Genomic DNA, 24,396 nt, shown 5'->3' with positions numbered 1-24,396 from the left:
TGTTTGGCTATACCAAGGAATGAAGTACTGCTTTTAATTTTATTTTTATTTTTATTTATTTTTTTTTGAGATGTTACCCAGGCTAGCTCACAAGGCTCAATCAATCTTCCTTGCCTCAGCCTCTGGAGGTAAGGTCCACACAACCTCACTGGCTAGAAATGAAGCACTGCTAAATGCAATAACATAGATGAACCTTGAAAACGCGTGGAGCAGAAGCAGCCAGTGAAAGAGCACATGTCGTATGATCCCATTTATATTGAATGCCTGGAAGGCAAATCTATGGAGACAGACAGTAATCAGTAGTTTCACAGTGCTGGGTCTTGGTGGGGTGTGGAAACCAAGCATGGTGTCAAATGGGGACAGGGTTTCTTTTTAGAATAAGGAAAATGTTCTAAAATTAGATTGTGGCAATGATCACAGACTATGTGTGCACTAAAACCACTGAATTATATACTTAAAAAGGTACATTTTGTGTATGTGAATATCTCAGTAAAGCTGTCAATTAAAAAAACAGGATTAAAGGTTTTTCCTCTCTATATTTACTTAATCATAGCTCCAGAAATCTGATGTAGCATTTTTTTTTTTCAGATGGCTTCATATGCCTTTTCCCATTTGACCCTCCTAGCAGCCTCTGATAAGTGGAATGATGGTTTTTAAAGGCGGGTACTGGTATTGACCCTGGGTGCACTTAACCACTGAGTTACATCCCCAAACCCTTTTAATTTTTCTATGTTGGGAAAGTGTCTCACCAGGTTGCTCAAGGTCTTGTTAAATTGTGGAGGTTAGCCTCAAACTTGTGATCCTCCTGCCTCAACCTCCTGGGTTGCTGGGATTACAAGCATGAATCCCCAAACCTGGTGATAAGTGGAATTGTTAATGAAGATTTATGGTTTCTCTATCTTGCATCATTTCTAGTTTCGGACTCCTTATCCTTTGCCCCTGACCCCTGGTTCTTGTGGCACAGTTGGGACTACAGTCCTTGTAGGTGTGGTCATATGACCTGTCCTGGCCAATGAGAGAAGCCCGTTCTCCTAACTTCTGTGATTCCACCTGCACTGGGCACCTGACCCAAGCTAGACCAGTGAAACTCAAGCCCTCGAACTATTGGGGTTCTGTTTGGTGTGGTGAAGTAGTGTCCTGTGAGGCTGTAACTTCTAGAGAACATCTTTCCACCACAGGGAGAAAGCCCGCCAGAGGGTGATACTAGAGAAGAAAGTGGAGCTGAACAGAGACACTCTGAATCCCTGGATCCAGCCATGCCAGAGCCACTTGGGATTCTCATTGGCTCGCTTTCCCACCCAAGCACTTGGGAGACTGTCCTTCCCCAGGCTCTCCTTTTGGTTGAAGCTGTTTTGCATTATTTGTCATTTGTACCTAAAAGGGTTCCGACTCTCTGTTGCCCTCTCCACTGAAAAGTGAAGAAACAGGACAAGGAAGTGACCCGCCCATGGTCACTGGGATGCTGAATGACAGCACTAGGACTGGAGTCAAAGGACAGTGATACCTGTTGTTCTGCAGGCGGGTACACACGGTGTGGTTGTTACTGGGCTGTGCCAGCGTCAGCAGAGATGCCGGGGGAGGGTCACCCTGGCCTGGGAAAATGCTTCCCCAGCCCAGAGACCTGCCACCAAATGCTCCTTGAAGATGTGAAGCTGAGCACACCCAGAGTGACCTGCAGGGCCCAGAGCCTGGGCCTCATCTGCCAAAACAGCAGCCGAGCCAGACACATCCCAGAGCACACAGAGGCTCCCTTCTTCAGGAGGGTGCAGACCGTGGCCACCCCGAACCCCAGCCCAGGCGCAGCCCTCATCAGGGCAGCCAAGGTCAGCGCCAAGGTCCTGGCCATGATGAGGGACGCCTAAGAGGGAAGGCTGCACCATGAGCAGGGGAAACTGTTCCTGGCTGGTCCCGAGAAGGTGTGTCTGTAAGCCAGTGCTTCCTGTCTGCATCCCTACCGTCAGTCTGGGCATGGCCAAGTGTCACCTTTTCTTTGTGTTTTCCTATTTCGATCAATTATCTTCATTCACTTTCATGATCTAAAAACCAGAGCCACTTGTTAAAAATAAATATTGGCCCAAAGAGAAATGCAAAGAGTGGGTAAAGTTTAATTAGAGATAGTTGCTCATTTAAGGTGTGCACCTGGAGTCTAGATCTTTCTTTTCACAGAGGTTTCAAAGCCAGGCTAGAGCCAGGTGTTGTGGTTCACTCTGTAATCCCAGCAACTCAGGAGGCTGAGGCAGGAAGATGGCAAGTTTGAGACCAACTGCAACAACTTAGCGAGGCTGTCTCAAAAGAAAAAAAATAAAAACGACTGGGGGTGTGGCTCAGTGGTTAAGTGCCTCTGGGTTAAATCCCTGGCAGAAAAAAAGGCTAGCAGCAAGGCTGTGCCCTTGAAGTGCTGGGCTGTGACCACGTGTAGCCACGCCACCTCGCCTGTGCCCAGTGGTCCACTTGTGATCTCAAGTCTTGGAAAACACTGAAGTAAGAAAATTGAAAACCCTGAACAAATGCATATGGGCTGTGAAAGAATACATTCAGGGTGCCATTTATTTCTTTTTTCTGCACTCTTTTTTTGGGGGGGGCAGGGTACTGGGGATCAAACCCAGGGCCTTGTGCTTACAAGGCAAGTACTCTACCGACTGAGCTATCTCCCCAGCCCCGCAACAACAAAGAGAAAGGTTATTTCTCTTTTAATTAAGTTGTTTTTGTCCTTGTAGATGGACAGCACGCCTTTATTCTACTTGTTTATTTTTATGCAGGTAGGGGCTGAGGATCAAACCTAGTGCCTCACACATGCCAGGCAAGCACTCTGCCACTGAGCTACAGCTCCAGCCCTAGGGTGCCATTTCTGACCAAAGTTTTTAAAAGCTAGCAACTTCAAGTTATGGGACCTGGAATTGAGTCAGGAAAATGTTTAGAAAGTTCTCTGCTGTTTTAACTCCCACAGCAATAAAGACAAGTCATTAAGTGGACAGATCTTGGTTAAATCATTCATTCATTCAACATTTATTAAGCGCCTACTGTTGTGCCAGGCACCGTGCTAGGCGCAGAAATACAGAGATGCATAAAATACAGTCCATGCCCTTAAGGATTCACAGTCTAGAAGGGGAGACAAACGTGTAAACAAGTAAAATAGGGTATGATAAGTGCCGAGAGAGTGAGAGCCAGAGCGAGAGCGAGAGCGAGAGCGAGAGAGAGAGAGAGAGAGAGAGAGAGAGAGAGAGAGAGAAGAGAAGAGAAGAGAAGAGAAGAGAAGAGAAGAGAAGAGAAGAGAAGAGAAGAGAAGAGAAGAGAAGAGAAGAGAAGAGGAGCGGAGTGGAGGGGAGGGGAGAGGGAGAGAAAGAGAAAGAAAGAGGGACAGGGGAAGAGAAGCATTTACAGAGTGCAGAGGTAGCCTGGGGAGGAGGGGCATGGGTGCCTTCCTGGGGGAGGGTCCTGGGAGAGATGAACAGGTGTGTGCCAGGCAGCTGAGGCAGGAGGAGCGGGGAAGGCATTCCGGTCCAAAGATACAGCATGAGCAAAGGCACAGAGGCATGAAACTGCATGTCTTGGGCGCAGACTGCTATCCAGTCTGGTGGTATTGCTAGAGTTGGTTCCAGGGGCTGTGGCTGCAGACGGCAGCAGAGGCCAGATGAGGAGGGGAAAGTGAGGGTCTCCAGAGTGAGGAGAGCCTGAGGGAAGGCTTTGACACAGGAAGAGAAGGCTCCTGGCTGACCCCAGGTCTGCCTGCTGGAGGACCAGAGGGTGCCTCACTATGGCCCTAGAGGGACCCGGACCCGAAACCAGAGAAGTAGAGCTTGAGAAGGGGTGGGCAGAGAGCGAGGGCCCAGGCCAGGGGTCCTGGGGACTGCCACTTGCTCATGTTCTCTGCTCCCACACTCCTGTACTCTGCACACAGAGGCCTCCTCCCTGCCAGGATGGGGCTGAGGATTCACTGGGAATCACACAGGGAAGTTCTTGGCAAACTGCCAAGATGAATGTCAGGGCCAAAAAAGAAATCCTTACTGACTCATAGAGGCAAGGGGTGGAGGATGAAGCAGGAGAGATTAAGTTAGAAAGAAGAAGGCAGACAGAAATTCCTAAGAGTAAGGGCCAAAAGAAGGAAGCTATGTCAGAGACAGACTGTGGCTTTCTCTCCCCTGGAAGCCCTTGGGGCCCACTGCAGGGGCAGAGGCCAGCAGGCAGGCCCAGCAGGTTGTCAGGCTCTGCATCTCAGCATCTGGGGTCCCCTCAGCCTGAGGCTGAGGTTTCCTTGGCAACCAGGACTCTCCTGCCTCCAGGCTGCAGGGGTCCACTGAGGCTGAAATTAGAGCCAGACTTCCAGCCCCTGGGGTTCTTAGGAATGGCTGTGCCTGCAAAGGCCCTGGCAAGGTAGGATGGGGGAGGAGGCTGGGGGGAGGGGCAGAGGCTCAGTAACCCAGAGCAGGTAGCCTGGCCAGTGACCACTTTCCTAAGGCACCATACCTTATGCCATTTGCTGGAAAGAGTCTGTCCCTCAACCCTTGATGGGAGAAAGGCAGAAGATGGACCTAACCTGGTCATAGTTCCTGCTTCCCTGTCTGGGGCTACAGTGAGTGAGGCCTCCTGGGGGAGGGGCTGACAGTAGCTCCACATCTTCTCTGCTGGCCCAGGAGTGCAGGAAGGAGAGGGGACCCTTCCAGTAAGCAGGGTCTGGAGATGTCCCAATGTCCCTCCTTTCCTCTCACCCTTGATGACCCAGCCTCACTCTGTGGGGTCTCCCAGCCTTTGACCATTCTTGATCTCATTACATTGCCCCTCCCCTCCCCTGACCAGTGGGGGCGGGGAGGATGCCCACTGTGGGCCCGTGGAGGTTGTGGTGGTGGTGGTAGCCATGTGAAGGACAGCAAGGGATAGGCGATGGGTGGCCTCCCCACTTCAGGGGCAGGCTGGCTGGGGTGGACTGGGGCATCACTTGCTCTTGTGTGTGTCCTTTAGCCTTCGGAGCTCCTCCAGGAGCTGGGCCCGGGAGCAGCCATCGTCCCCTGTGGGGCCTGGGCCTGGCCCCAGAGCCTCCTGCAGCGCCAGGCAGTGGGTCCTCAGGAATGGGTTGTAGGAGCGCTCTTCTCCCAGGGTGGACGGGCACTGTAGGGCGAGAGGCAGCAGGCTGGGTGGACAGAGGCTGGAAAAGGGACCCAACAAAGGAAGCCTGCCCCTGCCCCACCCCTCCTGGGGTCCAGGACTTCTGATGTGAATGGGCCAGAGCCCGGAGGGACCTGCAGGCCGGATCTCAGTAGCCTCAGGCTCTGGATGGGCTGAGTGACCGCGCAGTCCCCAGGGCTCCTGAGCCCCGCACCGTGCTCCTGCGCTCCATCCGCTGTCTCTGCACCCACTGCATCTTCCTCTCGCGCGCCAGGTTCTCCGGCTCCACCACGCCAGCGAAGCCCAGGTTCTCCTCTGCATACTCATGACCTAGCAGAGGCCATGAGACAGGCAGATCAGTGGTGTGGCCAGAAAGAGTCCTCCTTGGCCCCAGGCCTAGGGTTGTCCAACGACCGGGGGGAAGAAGGTGGGGCTTCCAGGAAAACCCACCCACCCAGGGCTGCTTCTCCGGATGTGGGCAGAAGTTGGTAGGGAATAAAGAGGCAGAGGCTCAGGCTTGGAGCCAGGAGGACACCATGCTATCTCCGACTCTGCCACTGCCCAGCATGTAACCTCAGTCACTGAGCCAGAGTTTTCCAGTTTGGCAAGTAGAGAAAACAATAATGCTATAGGGCACAGATGTCACCATTGTGGTCCCAGAAGAGAGCTTGGTTCCTGTCAGATGCACATTATGTATTTATCAAATAAATGAATTTATGTTCTGAGAATTAATATTTGCGAATTTTTAATACAAATACAGGGCAATGCAGAATGCATTTACTAACTTTTCAGATAAGCAAAAGCTGTTCCGTTCTGGGCTCTGGCTATGAACAATTAGAAATTTCCAGGGAAGGCTCTGGGTCCTGCAGGGCTCCTGGACCATGGGCTGGCTGGTGGGGATGGCGGCATAAGAAGCAGAAGTGTTACAGAGCCAGGACTGTGTTCCTGGAGAAGGAAGGCCGAGCCTGCCCACCCCTGCAAGTGGAACCCTGTCGCCCCTGGGCCCAGCATGGGGCTAAAGAGAAGGAGGAAAGGTGCCTCACCAGGCCACAAGAGGGTGTCGTCCCCCAGCCCCAGCACAGTGTCCAGCGAGCTCAGCATGGTCTCTGCGGTACCCTCAAAGGTCCTTCCTGGGTGGGGTCAGAGGCACAGGATGACAGAGTGTAAGGTACTTGGAGAGGGGTGGGGACCAGCTTGGCCAGCTCTGGCTAGACACCAGCCCTTCAACCGTGCTCTCCCACCCACCTCTAGGAGTTTAATTCCCTCCTTCCCACTGAGGACTGGGCCTGTCCCTCACCCCTGACCAAGGCCAGGCTCCATGCAGACAGTGGCATCTGGAGGGAGGGGACTGCAGAACCTTCAGGGTGACCTCCCAAGGCCCAAGCTGGGGAGCTGGAGGGCTGCTCTTTTCCATGGGACACTTCCTTGCCTGGCTGCCCTGTGGGACTCTGTGCAGCCTGGGACTTGGGATTATCGCCTGCCCAAGGATCTTCCTCTCATTTAGGGGTCCTCAACTTTCCACAACCTAGTCCTTCCAGTCACTTCGGAGAGCCGGGCCCCACTCAGTGGCAAGAAGTGCCCCTTGAGGTCTTCACACAGGTGCAGGATCTCCTCCTTCTGTCACCCCCCCGTGGAAAGTCTTGAGGACACACTAAACAATGGGGTGCAGCAGTGACTGCATGTAGCCCTAGCAACTAGGGAGGCTGAAGCGGGAGGTGGTAAGCTCAAGGCCAGCAAGGCAATGCAGGGAGGCCCTGACTCAAAATAAAATGGGCTGGGGATAGAGCTCAGGGGCAAGATGCCCACAGGACCAGTGCCAAGAACAAACAAACAAACAAATTGGGTGACAGAGACAAACGACATCTGTGTTGTGACCAGTGCTTTCCTGTGTGACATGGATGGCAGTCGCCCCGTCTCTGCCCCACCCCCTCCATCCTCCCCTGTTCTGGGGCACTCACCACAGCCAGAGAGGAAGAGCAGGTCCCCTGAGAAGAGGCAGGAGGGTCCCTTGTAGGGCTCCCCATCCAGCAGGTAGACCAGATGACCCTGTGTGTGGCCAGGTGTGGCCAGGGCCCGGATCTGGAGCCGTCCCACACTGACCACATCTTGATGACACAAGGGGCTGGGGGCAAAGCAATGGGGAGAGAGGGAACTAGAGCTGATCCCTCCTCCCACCCAGGTCCAAGGGCCGGGGCGATTTGCAGGGAGTGGGCTTCTAGGACAGGGAGAAAGCACCTAGTGCCCAGGGTCTCAGATCCAAACCTTCCCCCTTCCTCTTTTGGGGACCATGGCTGGGTTAGCTGGAGGGCAGGCAGTGCCAATCCTCACCTGGGCTTGGGTCTAAGAACCAGGAAGGATGTCAACAAAGATCTCGCCAATGCCTTAGAATACTTAACTGACAGGCCCTCCAAGCCCTGGGCCAGGGACTTACTGGGTGAGGTAGGGGATGCCATCCTGAGGGCTCCCGTACACCCGGCAGTCCCGGTGCCGTCGGCTGAGGTCACGGTTCCCTCCACTGTGGTCCCTGCAGGACAGTAGAGATGGGCAGAGGGCTTCAAGCAGCAACTGTCCCTGGGTCTCCTTTTCATCGAAAGCATCTCCAGGCCTTTGTTCAAGCTGTTTCCCTGTGCAGAATGTCACCCCCACCCCACTGCCTGGCACTCCACCCCCCAAAGAGCTCAACCTGGCCGATGCTGACTGATCCTTCTGGACCCTCTCAGCTCCAGTAATTCTCACAAGCAGATCTGGTCACAGCCTGCCTAGTGCCCCCCATCCCTGTATCCTGTGCCACCTGCCACTTAAATGTTCCTAACTGTTGGTTAGGAACATTTAACTAACTGTTCCTAACTTTAGGCAGGGTATCCCCCTACTAGACTCATGTGCTTTGATGGTGGAGACCACACAGTACACAGTGGGCACCTACCTCATGGCCACAGAGTGAAGGGTGAGCGGATGCCCTGCCTTACTTAGGGGCTTCAGAAGCCTGGTAAGGTGGTGGGTAAAGTGGTGGTGGGAGACCAGCCCCTTAACTCCAGCCCTGCTGTGCTGGGTGGTTCCATGACAGGTGGGTCACCACCCATGCTGACTTCCTGCCACCAGCTCTGGTAGTCCTCTCTGTGCCCAGTGCTGGCACACACCCGTCATGCTGGGGCAAGGGTGGGCCAGGGAAGAGTGTCTGCCCCCAAAGCTGCCCCCATCCCAGCCCCTTACCAGTGCTTGTGGGTGCAGAGAATGGCAACCAAGGTAACTTCCTCCTTTTCAATGGAAGCCTGGGGAAGAGGAGGCATTGAGACACAGAGGGAGACAAGCTGAGAGAGGAGGGCTCAGGTGCTGGGGGAGAGGAGGGGGGAGAGGAAAGGAGAGGAGGGGAGGGGAGGGGAGAGAATGGGAGGGCTGAGAAGGGGGTGGGGGAGGAAGAGTGATCCCAGCCTGGGGCCCATGGAAGGGGGCGGAGGGTGGGACCTGGGGAGGGGAAGGACAGGGAGGCTCTGGGGGGGGGGGGGCCACACACACACACACACACACACACACACACACACACACACACACGGAAACATAAAGAATAAGAGGGAAAGGGAGCGAGGCCCCAGGTACTGAGGACAGGGCAGAGGGTCCAGGGTCCAGAGGGAGGAGGGGCGGGCAGGAGGTGAGTGCTGGGCCAGCACCGGTCTGCCCCCTCCTTCCAGGCCTGCCAGGGCACTTGCCCCTCCCATGCTGCTTGGAGAGGTCTGCGCTCATGCCTGCGCAACACATGCACATGGAGGGGACACACACCATGGGCAGAGGGCCAGGGTCACCCCTCTCTAGCAAGGAAAGAAGCCAACCCCCAAGGGTGACCGCAAGTGCCCCTGCTCCCTGCTGTCCCCTCACCTGCACAGCCCGAGGGTCTGAAGGGTCCACAGCCACAGCCAGCCGGGCCTGGGTGTCTATGATGAGGTAGCTGTAGTTGTCTGAGAGGACGGGGATGGGAAGCACCTTCACTCCTGGGGGACAGAGACAGGAGGTGGGCTGTGGGTGGGGAGCCCTGCAGTGCGGGGGAGCTGAAGGGGAGTGTGCCTGGGAGGGTGCTGGCCAGGGGCAGCCAGAGCTCACCGTTGAAGAGGCGGGGCTGGGTTTTGGAGTGGCCCTTGGGGTAGCGGTTCCGAGCCCTGCGCAGCTGCTGTCTGTAGAAGAGGTACCCGAGCCAGGTGCGGGTGTACAGGCTGTACCTGGAGGGTGGATGGTTGGGGTCAGCCCTGACCCCAGTTCCCCAGGATCCCGTCATCCGGCCAGCAGCTCCACAGCTCTGCTTCCCCAGCATGCACTGTGGGCTTGCTGTCTGCCCTGCTCTGCACTCAGGGCCAGATGGGGAAGGAGATGGACACGCAGGAGCTTGCGGTCTGCCAGGGAGGCGGCTGGGTTCAGTCTAGAGCTGAGCCGCCTGATGAAGATGGCGGAGAGGACTTAGGAGGCTGCCTTGAGGAGGCCAAGCAGGGGTCTGGCCGGCGCCACGACCTCCCAGGGCCTGTTAGGAGCAGAGCCCCGTCCCCGTCCCCCGAGTTGCCACATTCAGAAAGTCTGGGCTGAGACCCAGAAACTTCCAGGTGCTGCTGCTGCACCTGTTGGTCCAGCAACAACGTTGAGAAGCACTGGGATAGAGGAAACACGGAGGCCCAGAGGCAGCAGGCAGGGCTTGTTTGGGGAAACTAGAAAATTCTATCTGATTGCCCCACCCCTCACATTCCAGGCCATCCTGGGCTACAGTGTGCAAAGGCAGCAAAAGCAACAGAGGGGACTGTGACTGCCATCTTCCAAACACAGGATGTCAAGATGCAGAGATGGCTTCACAGGTGAGGCCTTTGCAGTCACCTGGGGCCCATTCTAAAACGGGCAGGCACTCAATTTAATGCTCTGCTGTCACCATTTTGAAATTCTTTTAATTTTTGGTACCAGAGATTGAACCCAGGGGCACTTAACCACTGAGCCATATCCCCATCCCTTCTTATATTTTATTTAGAGAGGGTCTTGCTAAGTTGCTTAGGGCCTCAATAAATTGCTGAGGCTGGCTTTGAATTCATGATCCTCCTGCCTCCACCTCCCCAGCTGCTGGGATTACAGACTTGTGGCACTGCACTTGATCCATCTTGAAATTCTTAATAATTTTATCTTTGAACTTGTGTCCTGTGAGTAGAGTCTGGGGCGACAATGAAACATGCACATGAGCAGAAGAGGAACACAGTAGGTGTAGGCTCCATTCCACACTGTCCACACATACACGGTATGAGAGATGCCAATGAACACAGAATTCTGGGGGATGCCTATGCATGGGAATTCAACAAGACTAAGGGTGGTCACAAGGTGAGTGCACATCTATGACCCAGGGCTGGGGATGTTGGCTGACCCCAGAGGTCAAGCTTTCAGTGAAACTAGGATTTGCTTCAAATGCACTGAGAACAGTGTGCCAAGCACTGATCAAAGAACCTTCCTGCACCCTTTTCTACTTTGTGACTTCCTGATTCATCAGTCCATTTATGCTGCAGATGATGATAGAGAAGGGGAGGGAAAGATGAGATAGCCAATATGCCCTTTTTCTTTCAGTTCTCCCTTCCTTTTCAGTAAGCTGATAGTGCTGGTTGAAGGAAAAAAATGCTAAAAAATGGAAGTGTTGGGCTGGGGCTGAGTGGTAGAGCGCTTGCCTGGCATGTGTGAGGCCCTGGGTTCGATCCTCAGCACTGCATATAAATAAATGAATAAAATAAAGGCCTATCAACATCTAAAAATATGTTTAAAGGGCTGGGGATATAGCTTGCAAACACAAGGCCTTGGGTTCAATCCCCAGCTCTACAAAAAAAAAAAAAAAAAGTTTAAAAATGGAAGTGTTTCCTTTCTTTTATGATCATGCTTTTGACTTGTGATTGACTGATTTCTGCAGTACTGGAGATTGAACCCAGGGACACTTTATCACTGAGCTACACTCCAGCTCATTTTAAAACTTTTTTATTTTGAGACAAGTGGGCCCTAAATTGTGGAGGCTGGCCTTGAATTTGGGATCCTCCTGCCTCAGCCTTCTGAACTACGGTGGGTGTCACCATGCCTGGCTCTATGTTTTAGTACCTTTAATGGCACTTTTGCTCTGCTTTTTATTTTATTTTTTGCTCTGCTTTTTAAACAAGAGGGTCAATATTTCACTTTACCCTAGGCTTACAAATTATGTAGCCAGCCCTTTCAGGGAAAGGAAACTGAAGTTGGGGTGGGGATGGAGTGAGGGGCAGTCAGTGCTTGGGGCTGTATGTCAAAGCAGTCACAAAACAGGAAGGTACCCTGACTATTTAAGTCTGAGGCAGAAAAGTGGAGCCAGGATGGAGGACAGACCCTAAACTTCTCCAAGATTTCCAGTGTGTGTGTTGTGGGGGCAACTGAGGCGGGAGCCTCTCTTCAGGCCCCTCAGAGAAGAGCTAGCTGATTCGTCTGCAGTTTGGCAGAAGCAAGCAGGTCTCCACGACAATTTGGGAATGATTCAGCTGGTTTAATCAGTGTCCTCTCTGCCTGCACTTGGGTGGTAACTGGCAAGCTGAGGGGACTTCCTCATCTTTTATGGGTCATTATGTCCTTTTTCACAGGTCCTCTATTTTGGCTTTACTTCCAAATAGGTTTCAGCCGCTGTGCTTCGGTGTCTTCAGCCATATTTATTGAGTCCTGGCTATTGGCCAGGCAGACCTTGTGCACACAGTGCGCAGGGCAAAGTCACCGCCCACTTGAAGCTTAAATTCTGGCAGGAGAAACAGTAAATAAGATGACAAACTAAAACCAGGGAAAAGGACGGAAAGTGACCACCAAGGAACTGCCACATTAGACACAGCAGACAAGGAAAGTTGGGTCTCTCTGAGGAGGTGACACATCAAGAAGTTAGGGGTAAACTGTGAGAGTCGGTGGGGACTCAGGAGCAGAAGAAACCAAGGGGAAGTGCAACCAGCCCCTCCTGCAGCTGCTGGGGACAGGCTCGTTCTTTCTGTGCTGTGCTGCTGAAATAGCTGAGTTGGCACAACAGAAAACAGATGGCAGAAATTAACTATAAATAGTTCAGAGAGCTATTTTTTTAGAAAAATGAGAAAATATATGTGTACATTTACATTGAAAGGACACTAAGTCATTGAGAGTGGCTTTCAGTGAAAATACCAGTGGATCCTTAATAGTTTTTGTTTGTTTGTATTTTTGTTGTTGTTGTTTTGTGGTACCAGGGACAGAACCCAGGGGCACTCTACCACTGAATTACTTATCCAGTACCATCCCTGCCCTTTTTAAAATTTTGAGACAGGGTCTCCCTAAGTTGCCCAAGCTGGCCTTGAACTTGTGATTCTCCTACCTCAGTCTCCTTTATCTCTGGGATTGCAGGCGTGTACCACCACATCTGGAAGTATTTTCTTATTTGGAAGTGAACATGACATGCTTTTGGAGATACACAAAAAACCAGAGTAAGCGGGAGACTCTAAAAGAATCCTGTGGTTCAGAAATAAGATTATCTTCCCCAAACAAGAATTAAAAAGCAAAACTTTATTGTTAAATATTTAGGTTGGTTTTACTTTCTTTTTTTAATCAACCAGCATAAAAATTACTACTTGAAAATAAATGAAAAATAAAGCCAGGAGGGATAGCACATGCCTGTAACCTCAGCAACTTGGGAGGCTGAGGCAGGAGGATTGCAATTTGGAGGCCAGCTTGGGCAACTTAGTGAAACACTGTCTCAAAATAAAATAAAGGGCTAAGGGGGATGCAACTCAGTGGTAGACTACTCCGTACCACCTGGTTTCAATCCCTACTACAGCAAAAGACGCAGGGTGGAGAGGAAGATAGAAACTTAGACATATTAAGGAAAAAAAAAAAAAAAAAAAAAAGACACATTAAGGTTGCAAACTGTTCCAAAGTGACCATCTGATCATTTGAATACTCTTGGAGAGGTAGACTACAGCAGACTGTAGGAGACACAGTGAGGGGGAGACACGGTGTCAGACAAAAAGAGACATTTTACCATCCAGAGGAGAGGGTGACCTTCTTCCTCATTCCTCAACAGTTTCCTTGGGCTTGGCAGTGTGTCTGTGCTGCAGAGCTGGTGACTGAAGCAGGAGGCTTGCTGCCCTCCGGCATCCATTCTTTTGGAGTGGGAAATTAAGGGGGTTGTGAACTGTCCCTGGAGGTCCCTCAGCCAACCCACTCTTTCCTGAGCCGGAGGAAGTGTGGGCTCAGGCTGGCCTGCGCCGGCTGCCTGAGTGGTTCAGAACCCTACAGGTGGGGGAGCTGGGGCAACCGTGGAGGGCACCGGGGGCTTGGCGTCCCTGCCTGCCTGCCTTCTCCTGGACTGGTCCTTTCCCCCTGCTGCTCTAGACCTGCCCTGGGTCCAGACCCCTCTCCAAGAAGCCTTCCCTGACCATTTCGGCTTCTCTTGGCTTGCCCTCATCTTAAGATACAAACAACCCTGAGAGTTCCAACATGCAGGAGTGCAGTCTAACACCTGGGCCCAGGGGCAAGTCAGCCAAGCACAGGAGAAGGAGCAGATTTGCACAGCCTCAGAGGACCTCCTTCACAAGATTCTAATTAGTCAGCGGCCTGGAAACCTGGCCGCTCCACCCGAAAGCAGTGATCGAAGCCAATCTCAGGGCTGGGGTGTAGCTCAGGGGGAGAGTGTTTGCCCATCATGGGTGAGGCCCTGGGTTCCATCCCCCGCCCTGCCAAAAGAAAAAAAAAAAAAACAAAAAACCGCAGTAACAATATATAGGTGTCATTTGCTTCTCAATATGATACTAAGGAGGGCATGACTTCACTTCTGTGGTACTCATGCCAAAAATACATAGCCATAATTTATTCATGAGAAAACCTCAGACAGACATGTCAACATCATGACAGACTGATGGAAAGACTGTCCCAGATGGGAGGAAACTGGGAGACTAAATGCTACTCAGGACCCTGGATTGGATTCTAGACCAGAAAAAAAAAAACATTAGGGACTCGGTTGGCAGAATGTGAATAAGTTCTGAGAGTAGTTCATAGTCTGGTGTTGATGTTAACTTGGTGGTTTTGATAACTGTACTGTGATTATGAAAGATGTGAATATTTGAGGAGCAGGGCAAGGGCTATACAGGAATTCTTTGTGCTATTTTAGCAATTCTGAAATAGTTTCAAAATGAAGTTAAAAAGTAAAATGAAATAAGCCCTCTTTCCTCTGTACCCAGCACCACCTTACACCATGTTCAGGCCTATTCTGTCTTCATTTTTTTTCCTGCACCAGTTCTGTGCCCTGGGCAAGCCCTGGGTCTCATAGATAAGGTTCCTCATCCACAGAATGACAAGGCCACACTCCAGACTGCGAAGACTAAGTGGCATAAAGCAAGATGACACATGCAAAGCCCCAGTCGACCGGGTGGGGGAGGGGTTGAGCAACTGCCACTTCCTTCCCCAATTCAGCTAGGCGCCACACAGCTGCCAGCACATGGTCCTCTGCTGGGAGGAACTGAGAAATGTCCTTTCTTTCCTTACTGGATACTTCCATGCGCACTTTGGTTCTGTTGTCTAATAAAGGGCAAGACCATGCGCAGGGACCATGCCCTAAGGGGCTGGGGAAGCAAGTTCCCTCTCATTTGCTTATTTTATTCAGCAAATATTTATTGCACTGGGACGCAGGGTGGACAGCAGAAAACAAGATCTACGGGCCCTGCCTCAGGGAGCTTGTGCAGTAGGGAAAGAAGGGGCCAACAGACTCTAAACCCGAAAATGGATAAGTCAGCAAACTACTAGTTATTTCAGGCTGGGGATGGATGAGAGGAACCCAAGGGAAGAGGCCTGACCGTGGGCAGGGTGGACAGGGAAGACCTTTTCTCTCAGACGTGACACTGAGAGATAGAGCCTGCCGTGGGCACTGTGCTGGGCAGTGTGAGACCAAGGTCTGCGCAGGAAGGAGTATATAGTATGTTCTATGAGTTTCTGGAAGACCTCAGTCTCTCAGCAGGGCTGAAGGGACAGAGTGTTGGAGCAGAGATCTGAGAGGTGGTCAGAGGTCAGGCCATGGGTGGGAAATTACTGCCAGGTTTTAAGCAGAGAAGCACATGGTCTGAGTTCCCCTTCTGAGCTCTCCCTGGCTTGCTGCTTCTGCAGGCAGCAAGAGTGACCGGAGGTTGGAGATGCTGAATCATCCAGGTCGGAGAGATGGAGGGACTCAGGACCAGAGTAGGTGCTGGAGGAGGAGGAGGAGGAGAAGGAGCTGTGAGCCCTGAGATTTGTGTCTCCTGTTCCATCTAATGAGAACCCTGTACTCCTCAGAGTGGGATGGTAGAAACCTCCTAATTGCCCATCAGCACGGCAAATGTATAAACAAGCATGACATACTCAGGCTGGAAACCTACACAGCCAGCAAAACAAACATCTAGCACAACGGGTCTCCACATGCTCAAGGCTCAACACATACCATTAAGCTAAAAGATGTACTGCCGAGAAGACAGCCTGATGACATTTATTAAGAATGCCAACACATGCAAAAACCATCATAGCTATCATTTTTGGGACACAGATGTAGGTAGCAAAATAAGCAGGGCAGCAGAGGCTGGTCAATGTCCAACCTGGTAGTGCTCCTCAGGGCCAGGAGGGCCTGGGGACGGGGTTGCGGGTACAGGCCTTCCCTACCTATGAGGTTTTATTTCTTAAACTGGGGGATGGGACAGAGGACTGCTCTAGTATCTAGCCTTTTTTGAATGATGAACTAACTCATTAAAATTTCAAAACCACCCTCTTTGCTCCCTGCCCGTCTCTGGCAGGTCTCCCTCCCTCAGGGCCTTCTCCACTTCCTGGAACCCTAACCAGTTTCAGGGTCAGCTCATACCTTCCCCACAGAGATGCAGCCCTTGATGAGGCCGCCTTCCCCCGCCCCCACTGGTCCTGGAGGCAGAGGCTTAGGTCTATGGCTCCTGCCCAGGTGCCTGGCCAGTGCCTGGCCCAGGGTGGGCAGACTCCCACCTCCTCCTGTGGCTTCTCAGGGCTCCTCATCCCTGCTGGAGCTCCCAGAACTGGCAGGGCACAGCCAGTGGCACTCAAGCAAGTCTGGCAGGTGATTAGGCAGGGCCAGGGAGAGGGCCTGGCACGCAGGTGGTGCAGTGTGACAGGGCCCAAAAGTAGATCCCAAGCAACACAGGGCTGGTGGATCCCGGGAAGCCCAGCGGGGGCGTCTTGCCCAACTTAAGCCCTCTCCACCCCTCTCCTCCTCTCCCACCTGCTTCCCATGTCCCTCCCTCTCCCTGCTGCCTCCACAGATCTGGGCAAGCAGGGTGCTCTGCCAAGCAGGTCACCCAGACCCAAGGGCATGGGTGGGGTTGTGTCACTGGGCACAAAATCCCAACTTCCTCTGCCTTGTGGTCTGCAGCAAGGCCTGCAAGCCAGGAAGGGGAAGGAGGAAGCTGGGAACGTGAATGGTGGAAGGGCATCCGACAGGGAGTCTGCAGCGGGGTCCCGGGTCCTTCTTCTGTCCTGCACAGGGCACCAAACCCTTCTGGAGCTCATTGCCTTGCCTTGAATAACAATTAGCATACCACAGCCTCCTTGCCTCCACGTGTGAGCACACCCTGAGTTCCCATCCATGACCTCAGCCAGGTCACCCTCAAACAGGACTGAGGCAGGTACGATGTCCCTCCCATTTTGCAGATGAGAAGTGGAGCCCAGAGAGGGGGAACGGGGCTGGCTGAAGGCCACATAATGAGTGCAGGGCAGAGGTGCATTCCTGGCAGCTGGCTAGGAGTCCACTCAGGCACGAAATTCCTCCCCAAACTCTAAATGAGGGGGTAGGATGAGAAGAGTGGATCTGAACTATTTTGAGGCCACTCCAATTCCTCTGAGGGCCTTTTCTGAGAAAAAATGCTATGTCAGGGTGGTCACAGTGACCTGGACACGGGGAGAATTTGGCAGCAGCACTCTGAATCCTTGCTCTGGGCTAACTTGTTAACTAGGCAACATTCCGCAGACAGCTACAGAGGCGCAGGGACCCCAGGATCCCAAGATAGACCCTGACCAAGGACTCTGAAGGCCCCTCTTGAATCTAGGCTCTGGGACTCTGATCCTGGGCTGCTGGGTCTACGGGTCCTGCTGGGAGCCAAATGGAGAAGAGAACAGAGAAAAAGGAACAACACCGAGTGCAGAAGGTATGGTGGTAAAGGAGCCCCTGAGAGGAAAGCCAGTGTCCTACGGCAACCCCTGGACCTCGCTGCAATGCCTCTTTAGTTCCACAGTGCTGGGGACTCATCCCAGGGCAAGATGTGGGCAAGAGCTCCACCAACCGGGTCACATCCTAGCCCTTGGTCCCTGTTTCCTTTTTCTTCTTCTTCATACCAGGGATTGAACTTAAGGGCACTTAACCACTGAACCACAGCACCAGGCATTTCTATTTATTTATTTTGAGACAGGATCTTGCCAAGTTGCCGAGGCTGGCCTGGTTGGTTGGCACCCCCCCCCCTTTTTTTTTTTTTTTTTTGGTACCAGGGATTAAACCCAGGGGTACTTAGCCACTGAGCCACATCCCCAGCCCTTTTTACATTTTACTTACTTAGAGATAGGTCTCACTAAGTTGCTTAGGTCCTCACTAAATTGCTGAGGCTGGCTTTGAACTGGTGAAACTTCTGCCTCAGCCTCCTGAGTTTCTGGGATTACAGACGTGCGCCACCACGCTCAGCTGGCCTCTGGTTTCTTGAGCCATTACCACATCCACAGCTTCTTTTCTTTTGTTGCTGGATTCAAGAGGCAGGAACTCACTCACTCCCCAGCCTCAGGTTCCCTTTGTGTTAAATCGAGTGCCCCGCTAAAGTGTATGTGACTCACAAGGTGACACTAACACCCTGGGAACCAGAGGTGGGTGCACACTCTGCCATGGGTTCCCAGGTAGGTCGGCAAAGCTGGGATCTAGGACAGTGCTGACCACTGCGCCTGAATGGCTTGGGCTGTGGGCTAAACAAGAAGGCTCTCCGAGCTGCACAGTGGTGAACACCTATCATCCCAGCGACTCCGGGGGCCGAAGCAGGAGGACCCCAAGTATGAGGCCAGCCGGGCAACATACTGTATCCAAATAAAATAAAGGGCTGGGAATGTAGCTCAGAGGGAGAGCATTTCCGGGGTCAATCCCCAGTTTTGAAAGAAAAAACTGCTTTCTCTTGTCCTTCCCCCTTTCTTGAATTCTGATTCAGCAGTTCTGCCCGGAACTACCCACCATCAACTTCAACTAGAACAAAACAGTTTCCTAATTGGTCCTCTGGGCCCCAGGTGGGAGACAGAAAAATCACCCTGCAGAGAGGGCAGGGCTGTGGCAGGGAGCTGTGGCCTGGGGTGACCAGCAATTGCCCAGTGGCCTTCCCTGAAGAGGACGGCTCAGGATAGAGAGCCAGCCCTGCAGCGTGGGGTCACAGAGCACCTTCCGGTCCTTGCCTCGTGGAGCCAAAGCATGGCCTCTCTGGGATCTGGGGCTGAGCCTCCAGCCCCATGGGATTCTGTGTGGGACAGCTGGGGACAGTGAGTCAGAGCCCCCCACCCCTCCCTCTGGCGTGGTTAGAAAACACACAATGGAACTCTTCTTCTTCCCCTCCTCCCTAAGCCCCTTTTGCCATCTGGGCAGGCCTGAGAGAAGCCTGAAGGCTTTCAAGTGTCTGTCCCAGCTGGGCCCAGGGCTCAGCCTCAGGCTGGCAAAGGCCAGGAAGGGAGGAGCATAAAGAGGCCTGCACCCAACAGAATGACCTGGAACACCCCTGTTGGCCAGGGTCTCTCTCTTCCATGTGCGGGTACTTTTTGGTATTGAACCCTGGGGCACTCAACCACTAAACCTCATCCCCAGCCCCCCCCCCCCCCACACACACACACTTCTTGGTATTTTATTTAGAGACAGGGTCTCAGTGAGTTGCTGAGGCTGGCTTTGAACTCACTATCTTCCTGCCTCAGTCTCTGGAGCTGCTGGGATTACAGGCATGCACAACCATGCCCATCCCCTCTGGTACTTTCTAAGTGGCTCCTGACCTCAGTGGGTCCCAGATTCCACTTTGACCAAACAAGCAAGCCCAGGCTGGTGAGGCCTCTGGTTAGAGGTTCTTCTGGCCAGGACCCAGCTTGCCCAAGCCTTGCATGTGACAAGGGACAGGTTTGCTCTTCTTTCTTTCTCTTTCTCTCCCTCCCTCCACTTTCTTTTCTTCCTTCCTTCCTGTGGATTGAACCCAGGGGAGATCTACCGCTGAGATCTGCGGTCCTTTTGGTTTTTGTTCTGAGACAGGTTCTCATTAAGTTGCTGAGGGCTCTCTAAGTTGCAGAGGCTGGCCCTGAACTTCGGGTCATCGCGCCTCGGCCTCCCGAGTCGCGGGTTACAGGCGTGCGCTGTCACGCCTGGCGTGCAACAGGACACTCTTAATGGCATCGAGCTTGGAATGGCCGTCTTCATGCTGAGGGACCTGGACGGCCACCAGGTCTGTTGGAGCCAGGGTCTGCTCAGAGGTCCCTAGCAACAGAGCAGCTGCCTGTTTTGTGCTTTCTCAAGGGGGTGAGGGTTTCTGAAGCTGCCAGATTGCCTGGGTGGGGGTGTTGCTTCTCTGTCCCGAGAGGACCATGCATGTGAGGTCAACACAGGGCTGTTTCCTGCTGTCCTGGGACAGCTCTTCCCCAGGCCTCAAAGCCCTCTCCAGGGGACAGTCATCTTTCACAAAAGGGGAAGGAGTGGCCGCTGAGGGCTCTTGGACCTGACAGGAGGCACATTAAGAGCTGGTGGCCCCTCCACTGACCCCTGTGCTGGCTGGGAGGCCTGCGCTGGCTTCCTTGCCTAACTCCTAGGCCACTGGCCCAGCTGAGCCTCTGGGTTGGTCTGGTTTGGCATGGATTAGGGTTGACTTTGGCCTTCCCCTCTCTTCCTCATCCTGACCTCAGGCTCTCTTGATTCAACACTGTTCCCTGGGTCAGGCCTGTGGGAACCAGACCTGACCCCAGAACAGGCAAGACAATGCACTGAATCTGTAAGAGGAAAGAGAGTCGCAGGGTACAGTATGGAGGCAGAGATGAATCAGGACTGAGGAGGCTGGGCCGGCTTCATGGAGGAGATGGCACCTGGGCCAAGCCAATTTGTTAATTCAGAAACACTGAACAAGGGCCAACTAGGAGCCAGGCAATGCTCTGAAAGCTAGGACACAGAAGCGAAGCTTCTTCCCTTGTGTGGTCATATTCTGGTTGGTGGAGGAGAAAAACCATAAACAGATAATGTATAGCATGTCAAGTGGGGACAGGCACTATGGAGAAGAAAGCAGGGGAGCGATAATGGAGAGGGCAAGGCCAGGGACACTGCTGTTTACACATGGGGTAGCCAGGGCAGGTTTCTCTAACAAGAGGTTGAGAACATTTAAGTTATTTGCTTTTTGTACTGGGGATTGAACCCAGGGGTGTTTTACCACTGAGTCACATGCCCAGCCCTTTTTTAATTATTATTTTAAATTTTGAGACGGTTCTCACTAAATTGCTTGGGGCCTCACTAAGTTGCTCAGGTTGGTCTCAAACTTGAGATCCTCCTGCCTCAGCCTCCTGAGCTACTGGGGAGCTGCTGGGCTTACAGGCGTGCACCACCACGCCTGGCTAAGTCATTCTTTGGATGGACCTGGACTTTGTTAGAGATGGAAAGCTGAAGGGTCTAGGCAGAGAAACGATCCGCTTCTGACTTAAAGCGAAGCAGTTGCACTCTGGTTGCCATGCTGAGAACACTTGAGGGGCAGGAGGCAGAGGAAGCAGAGGCCAGCGAGAGGATCTGTTGGGGGAGAAGTTCAGACTTTGATGCATTTTGAAGATAAATCTTGAGGAGGCAACAGAATTGGACCCAAAGAGACACAAGGGAGGAGAGAAGTGCTGACAGGTCAGACAGGATACAGGAAGAATCCTGGGGAAGGTGGACCCAGGCAGCTCTGGGGTTGGGTGCTGGAAGGCCACAAAGCCTGGGTCAGCTGTGTTCTGTGGTTTGGGAAGGGGACACCTGCTAGGTAGCAGAGGGAAGGTGAGTCAATGGGGAGAGCAGAGAAGCCAAGGAGCTGCTGTGGGTGCTAGGTGGCAGCTCTCCAAGGTCCCAAAGGCCTGAAGAAAGGAAAAGGACCCTTCTCCCCCCTTCTCCCTTCCGGCCAGGCCGTGTTGCGGATGGCCCAGCTCACTATCTGCAGCTGGCTTTTATTCAGGTCATGAGCAGGGCAGGGGTAGGGTGTCCTTCACTCAAGGATCTTCCTGTCAGGACTCCTGCCACCCTCAACATCAAGTTAATCCATTGGCTTCTTGCAGAAGTGGTGCAAGTAAGGTCCATCCTGAGGACGGTCAGTTTTACTTGGGTGCATGTCTTGGGGTGGCCAAAAAGGATCCCTGATGCACAGGAATGAGTGGGGAGGGGCCTTGGCCAGCTTGGATTGCCCACTCTCAAAGACTGCCGCTGTGCGCCTTCAGCTCTGCAGGACACTGCACGAGCCTAGCCGCATGCCCCACGCACCTCCCTCAGTGGACAGAGGCTCTCCTCAGGGCCTTGTTCTGCAAAATCCTTTCAGCTAGGAAGGCAAAGGGGCAAGAGGGAACTGCGGCATGAAGCAGCGGTATATGTGCCAGTCCTATCCTCCTATTCTGGGCTCCTGGGGTGCACCCAGCTGCTCACGGGAGTGTGCCAGCCTCCCCCGCTGCGACAGTTTGGATCTCTGTTTACATCTGTTCACATGCACCTTTCCCCACCCAGGAACACCGAGGCCAGGTCCTGCTCCTGTCTGTGATCCTAGTCTCTGTCCAGGGCAGTGAGGTGTTCCTGGATGAATGGAGGGATGTGGCACTTCCTGATGGGTGGTAGGTAGCTAGGTTTGGCAGACAGGAGTGGAAGAATAGAAGGAAGCTCCAGAAGGAGCTGGTCATGCCAAGGACCCTCCCCTTGTGCCCCTCCCAGGCTACAGCAATTACCAACATTTCCTGAGGACCTACTCTGAGCCAGGCCCCATGCACCTACACAGGAAATTCCATTTGCTCCACAGGGCAGCCCTATGAGGCAGGCACTCTCGCCATCCCCATTTGACAGATGCAAACAGCCCAAGCACAGAAAGGTCACAGGGACACCGTACAGCAAAACCAGGATTCAAAAGCTGATTTGTCTGGTAACCCCTCATGCCCTGTGCTTAGCTACTGTATACCCTCCCAGTCCCACAGAGCCCCAAATGCATGTGTTTAACCTCAGTTTTACCCAAACTACCCTTGATTGTGCCCAGTTATTTCCATCCCAAAAGACCAGTGGTTGTGTTAGAGGAAAGCCTTTTATAAAGTTGTCAAATGCCCCTTTTATAAAATGATCATCATTATTAATGATATGAACAACCTCTCTGCCAGCCATTGTTTAGAATTTCCCAGGGTCTGCTTTCCAGCCCCCACCCAGAATCCTCCATTTGTGGTCCTCCCAGCCACGTGCCCCTGTGCTTTCCCCTCCCTCCCCATCCTTCCTGTGGGCCTGGAGCGCCCACAGCACCAACCCTGCACATTCCCCACGAATTTCCTGCTAGGATGGCCTTTCCAGCTGCCGTCAGTCTCTCCCCCAAGGGACTGGACCAATTGTTTCTCAGATCTCGGGAGGCAGAGTCTGGAATTCCGATTCCAGACACACCCTTCTGCTCTGCCAATCTGGAAAGTTGATTCCAGGCAATCTTCTTCTTTTTTTTTTTTTTTCTTTCTGGTACCAGGAATTGAACTCAGGGGTACTCAACCACTGAGCCATGTCCCCAGTCCAATTTTGTCTTTTATTTAGAGACAGGGTCTCACTGAGTTGCTTAGCACATCAACCTTGCTGAAGCTGGCTTTGAACTCTCTATCCTTCTGCCTCAGCCTCTTGAGCCACTGGGATTACAGGTGTGTGCCACCATGCCAGCATTTTTCATTTCTTTTGTGATGTTGAGGATCGAACCCAGTACCTCACACATGGTCGGCAAGCACGCTACCACTGAACTACAACCTCAGTCCTATTCCAGGCAATCTTGAAATCCAAACAAAGAAAAGCCCATAAAAATGATGAATTCTGAAGAAGATCTCTGAGAATTTTAAGGTCAGAAATTTGGAAACTTCTGGATCTTAAGTTTTAGGCAAATTCAAACCTTCACAATTCTGATAGAGTGATATTGCACATTCTGATCTCAGCAATTTTGATTCCAGTTCCTCACAGACATTTCTATTTTCCATCCCCTTGGGCCATTTATATGACAAACTTACCAATTTTTTTTTTTTTTTTTTTTTTGTACTGAGGATTGAACCCAGGGCATTCTATCACTGAGTTATATCCTCAGCCCTCTTCATTTTTTAATTTGAGACACAGCCTCACTAAGTTGTTGCAACTGGCCTCAAACTTGTGATTCTCCTACCTCAGCCTCCAGAGTCATTGGGATTACAGACATTGTGCTATCAAATCCAACCAACTTATCAATTTTGGAAGCTGGAAATAGATTTAAAACTCTCTTCTCAAATAGAGCTGTCAACTTCCCAGAAATTTTGTAAAATAAAAAATATTTAATTCAAATCAAGGTACTAGGGGTATAGCTCAGCAGTAGAGTGCATACTGAGCATACAGGGAGAGGCCCTGGGCTAAATCCCCAATCCCCAGCACCAAAAAAAAAAAAAAAAAAAAAAAAAAAAAAAAAATACCCACCCAGAATTATCAAAATATTAATATATTCAAAATAGCATTATTTTAATGCTATTGGCAATGGGAAAATAGCATTAAGATAATGAGCAATGGCAACCTGGCTGGAGCATTATCTACAATGTGACAGATGTTTGGGATACTAGAGACATGAATATCCCAAAAGTCATGTACAAGATTTCCCTCATCTCCAATATTCTTCTTTTTCTGCCCACTAGGCCTTTATGTCTATTTCTTTGAATGCCAGTGGACTCCCTGGCCTTAAGCCTGGGGAAGGAGGGGGTGAATTGCACAATGCCTTCTCTGAACCTCAGGAAATTCCCAGGCTTTGGCCTTCCCAGCAACCTGGCCTCTGGCCAGGACTCCCACAGTTCTCATCCCCCCAAATCACTGTCCTTACACTGGGGCTTGAGTTTCTGCCCGATGGCCCCGCTGGAAGTAGGGGGCCCTGGGGCCCTCAGAAGCCTGTCTTCTTCCCCTGTCTCCCTATCTCTGTAGCAGAATAGCACTGGTCACTACTCTTGCCTTGATTAGAGAAAGCAGAGACGGGGGAGGGGGCAGGGTATGCTGGGGACAAAGTCACTGGAGGTCAGTGAACCTTCAACAATCAGGCCGTTAGTCCAGTCAGATTTCACAGCCAG

The 24,396-nt window shown here is 52.2% G+C and overlaps 1 protein-coding gene across 3 annotated transcripts in view; it reads right to left on the bottom strand.

Moving 5' to 3' along the window:
• Positions 1–4,182: 4,182 nt before the first annotated feature.
• PNKD (PNKD metallo-beta-lactamase domain containing) overlaps positions 4,183–24,396 on the bottom strand; it is a 65,110-nt gene continuing 44,896 nt past the window's right edge. For 2 of the 3 annotated variants that reach the window (XM_079133003.1, XM_079133004.1), the window contains 8 exons: positions 9,193–9,308; positions 8,971–9,083; positions 8,311–8,369; positions 7,532–7,624; positions 7,059–7,222; positions 6,144–6,230; positions 5,315–5,430; positions 4,183–5,103 (listed from right to left, as the gene is read on the bottom strand). In XM_079133003.1, coding sequence (XP_078989129.1) covers positions 4,930–5,103; positions 5,315–5,430; positions 6,144–6,230; positions 7,059–7,222; positions 7,532–7,624; positions 8,311–8,369; positions 8,971–9,083; positions 9,193–9,308 — 922 coding nt within the window. In that variant the 3' untranslated portion in view covers positions 4,183–4,929. Of the gene's footprint in view, positions 5,104–5,314; positions 5,431–6,143; positions 6,231–7,058; positions 7,223–7,531; positions 7,625–8,310; positions 8,370–8,970; positions 9,084–9,192; positions 9,309–13,105; positions 15,960–24,396 lie in introns of those variants that run through there. The other variant, XM_079133005.1, reaches the window with a different exon arrangement.

This window comes from Sciurus vulgaris, assembly GCF_902686455.1.
Source record: "Sciurus vulgaris genome assembly, chromosome: 3".
In the NCBI taxonomy this organism is placed as follows: Eukaryota; Metazoa; Chordata; class Mammalia; order Rodentia; family Sciuridae; genus Sciurus; species Sciurus vulgaris.
Note: the sequence above shows the minus strand (reverse complement) of the source record. Positions and strands in the feature narration are given on the sequence as shown.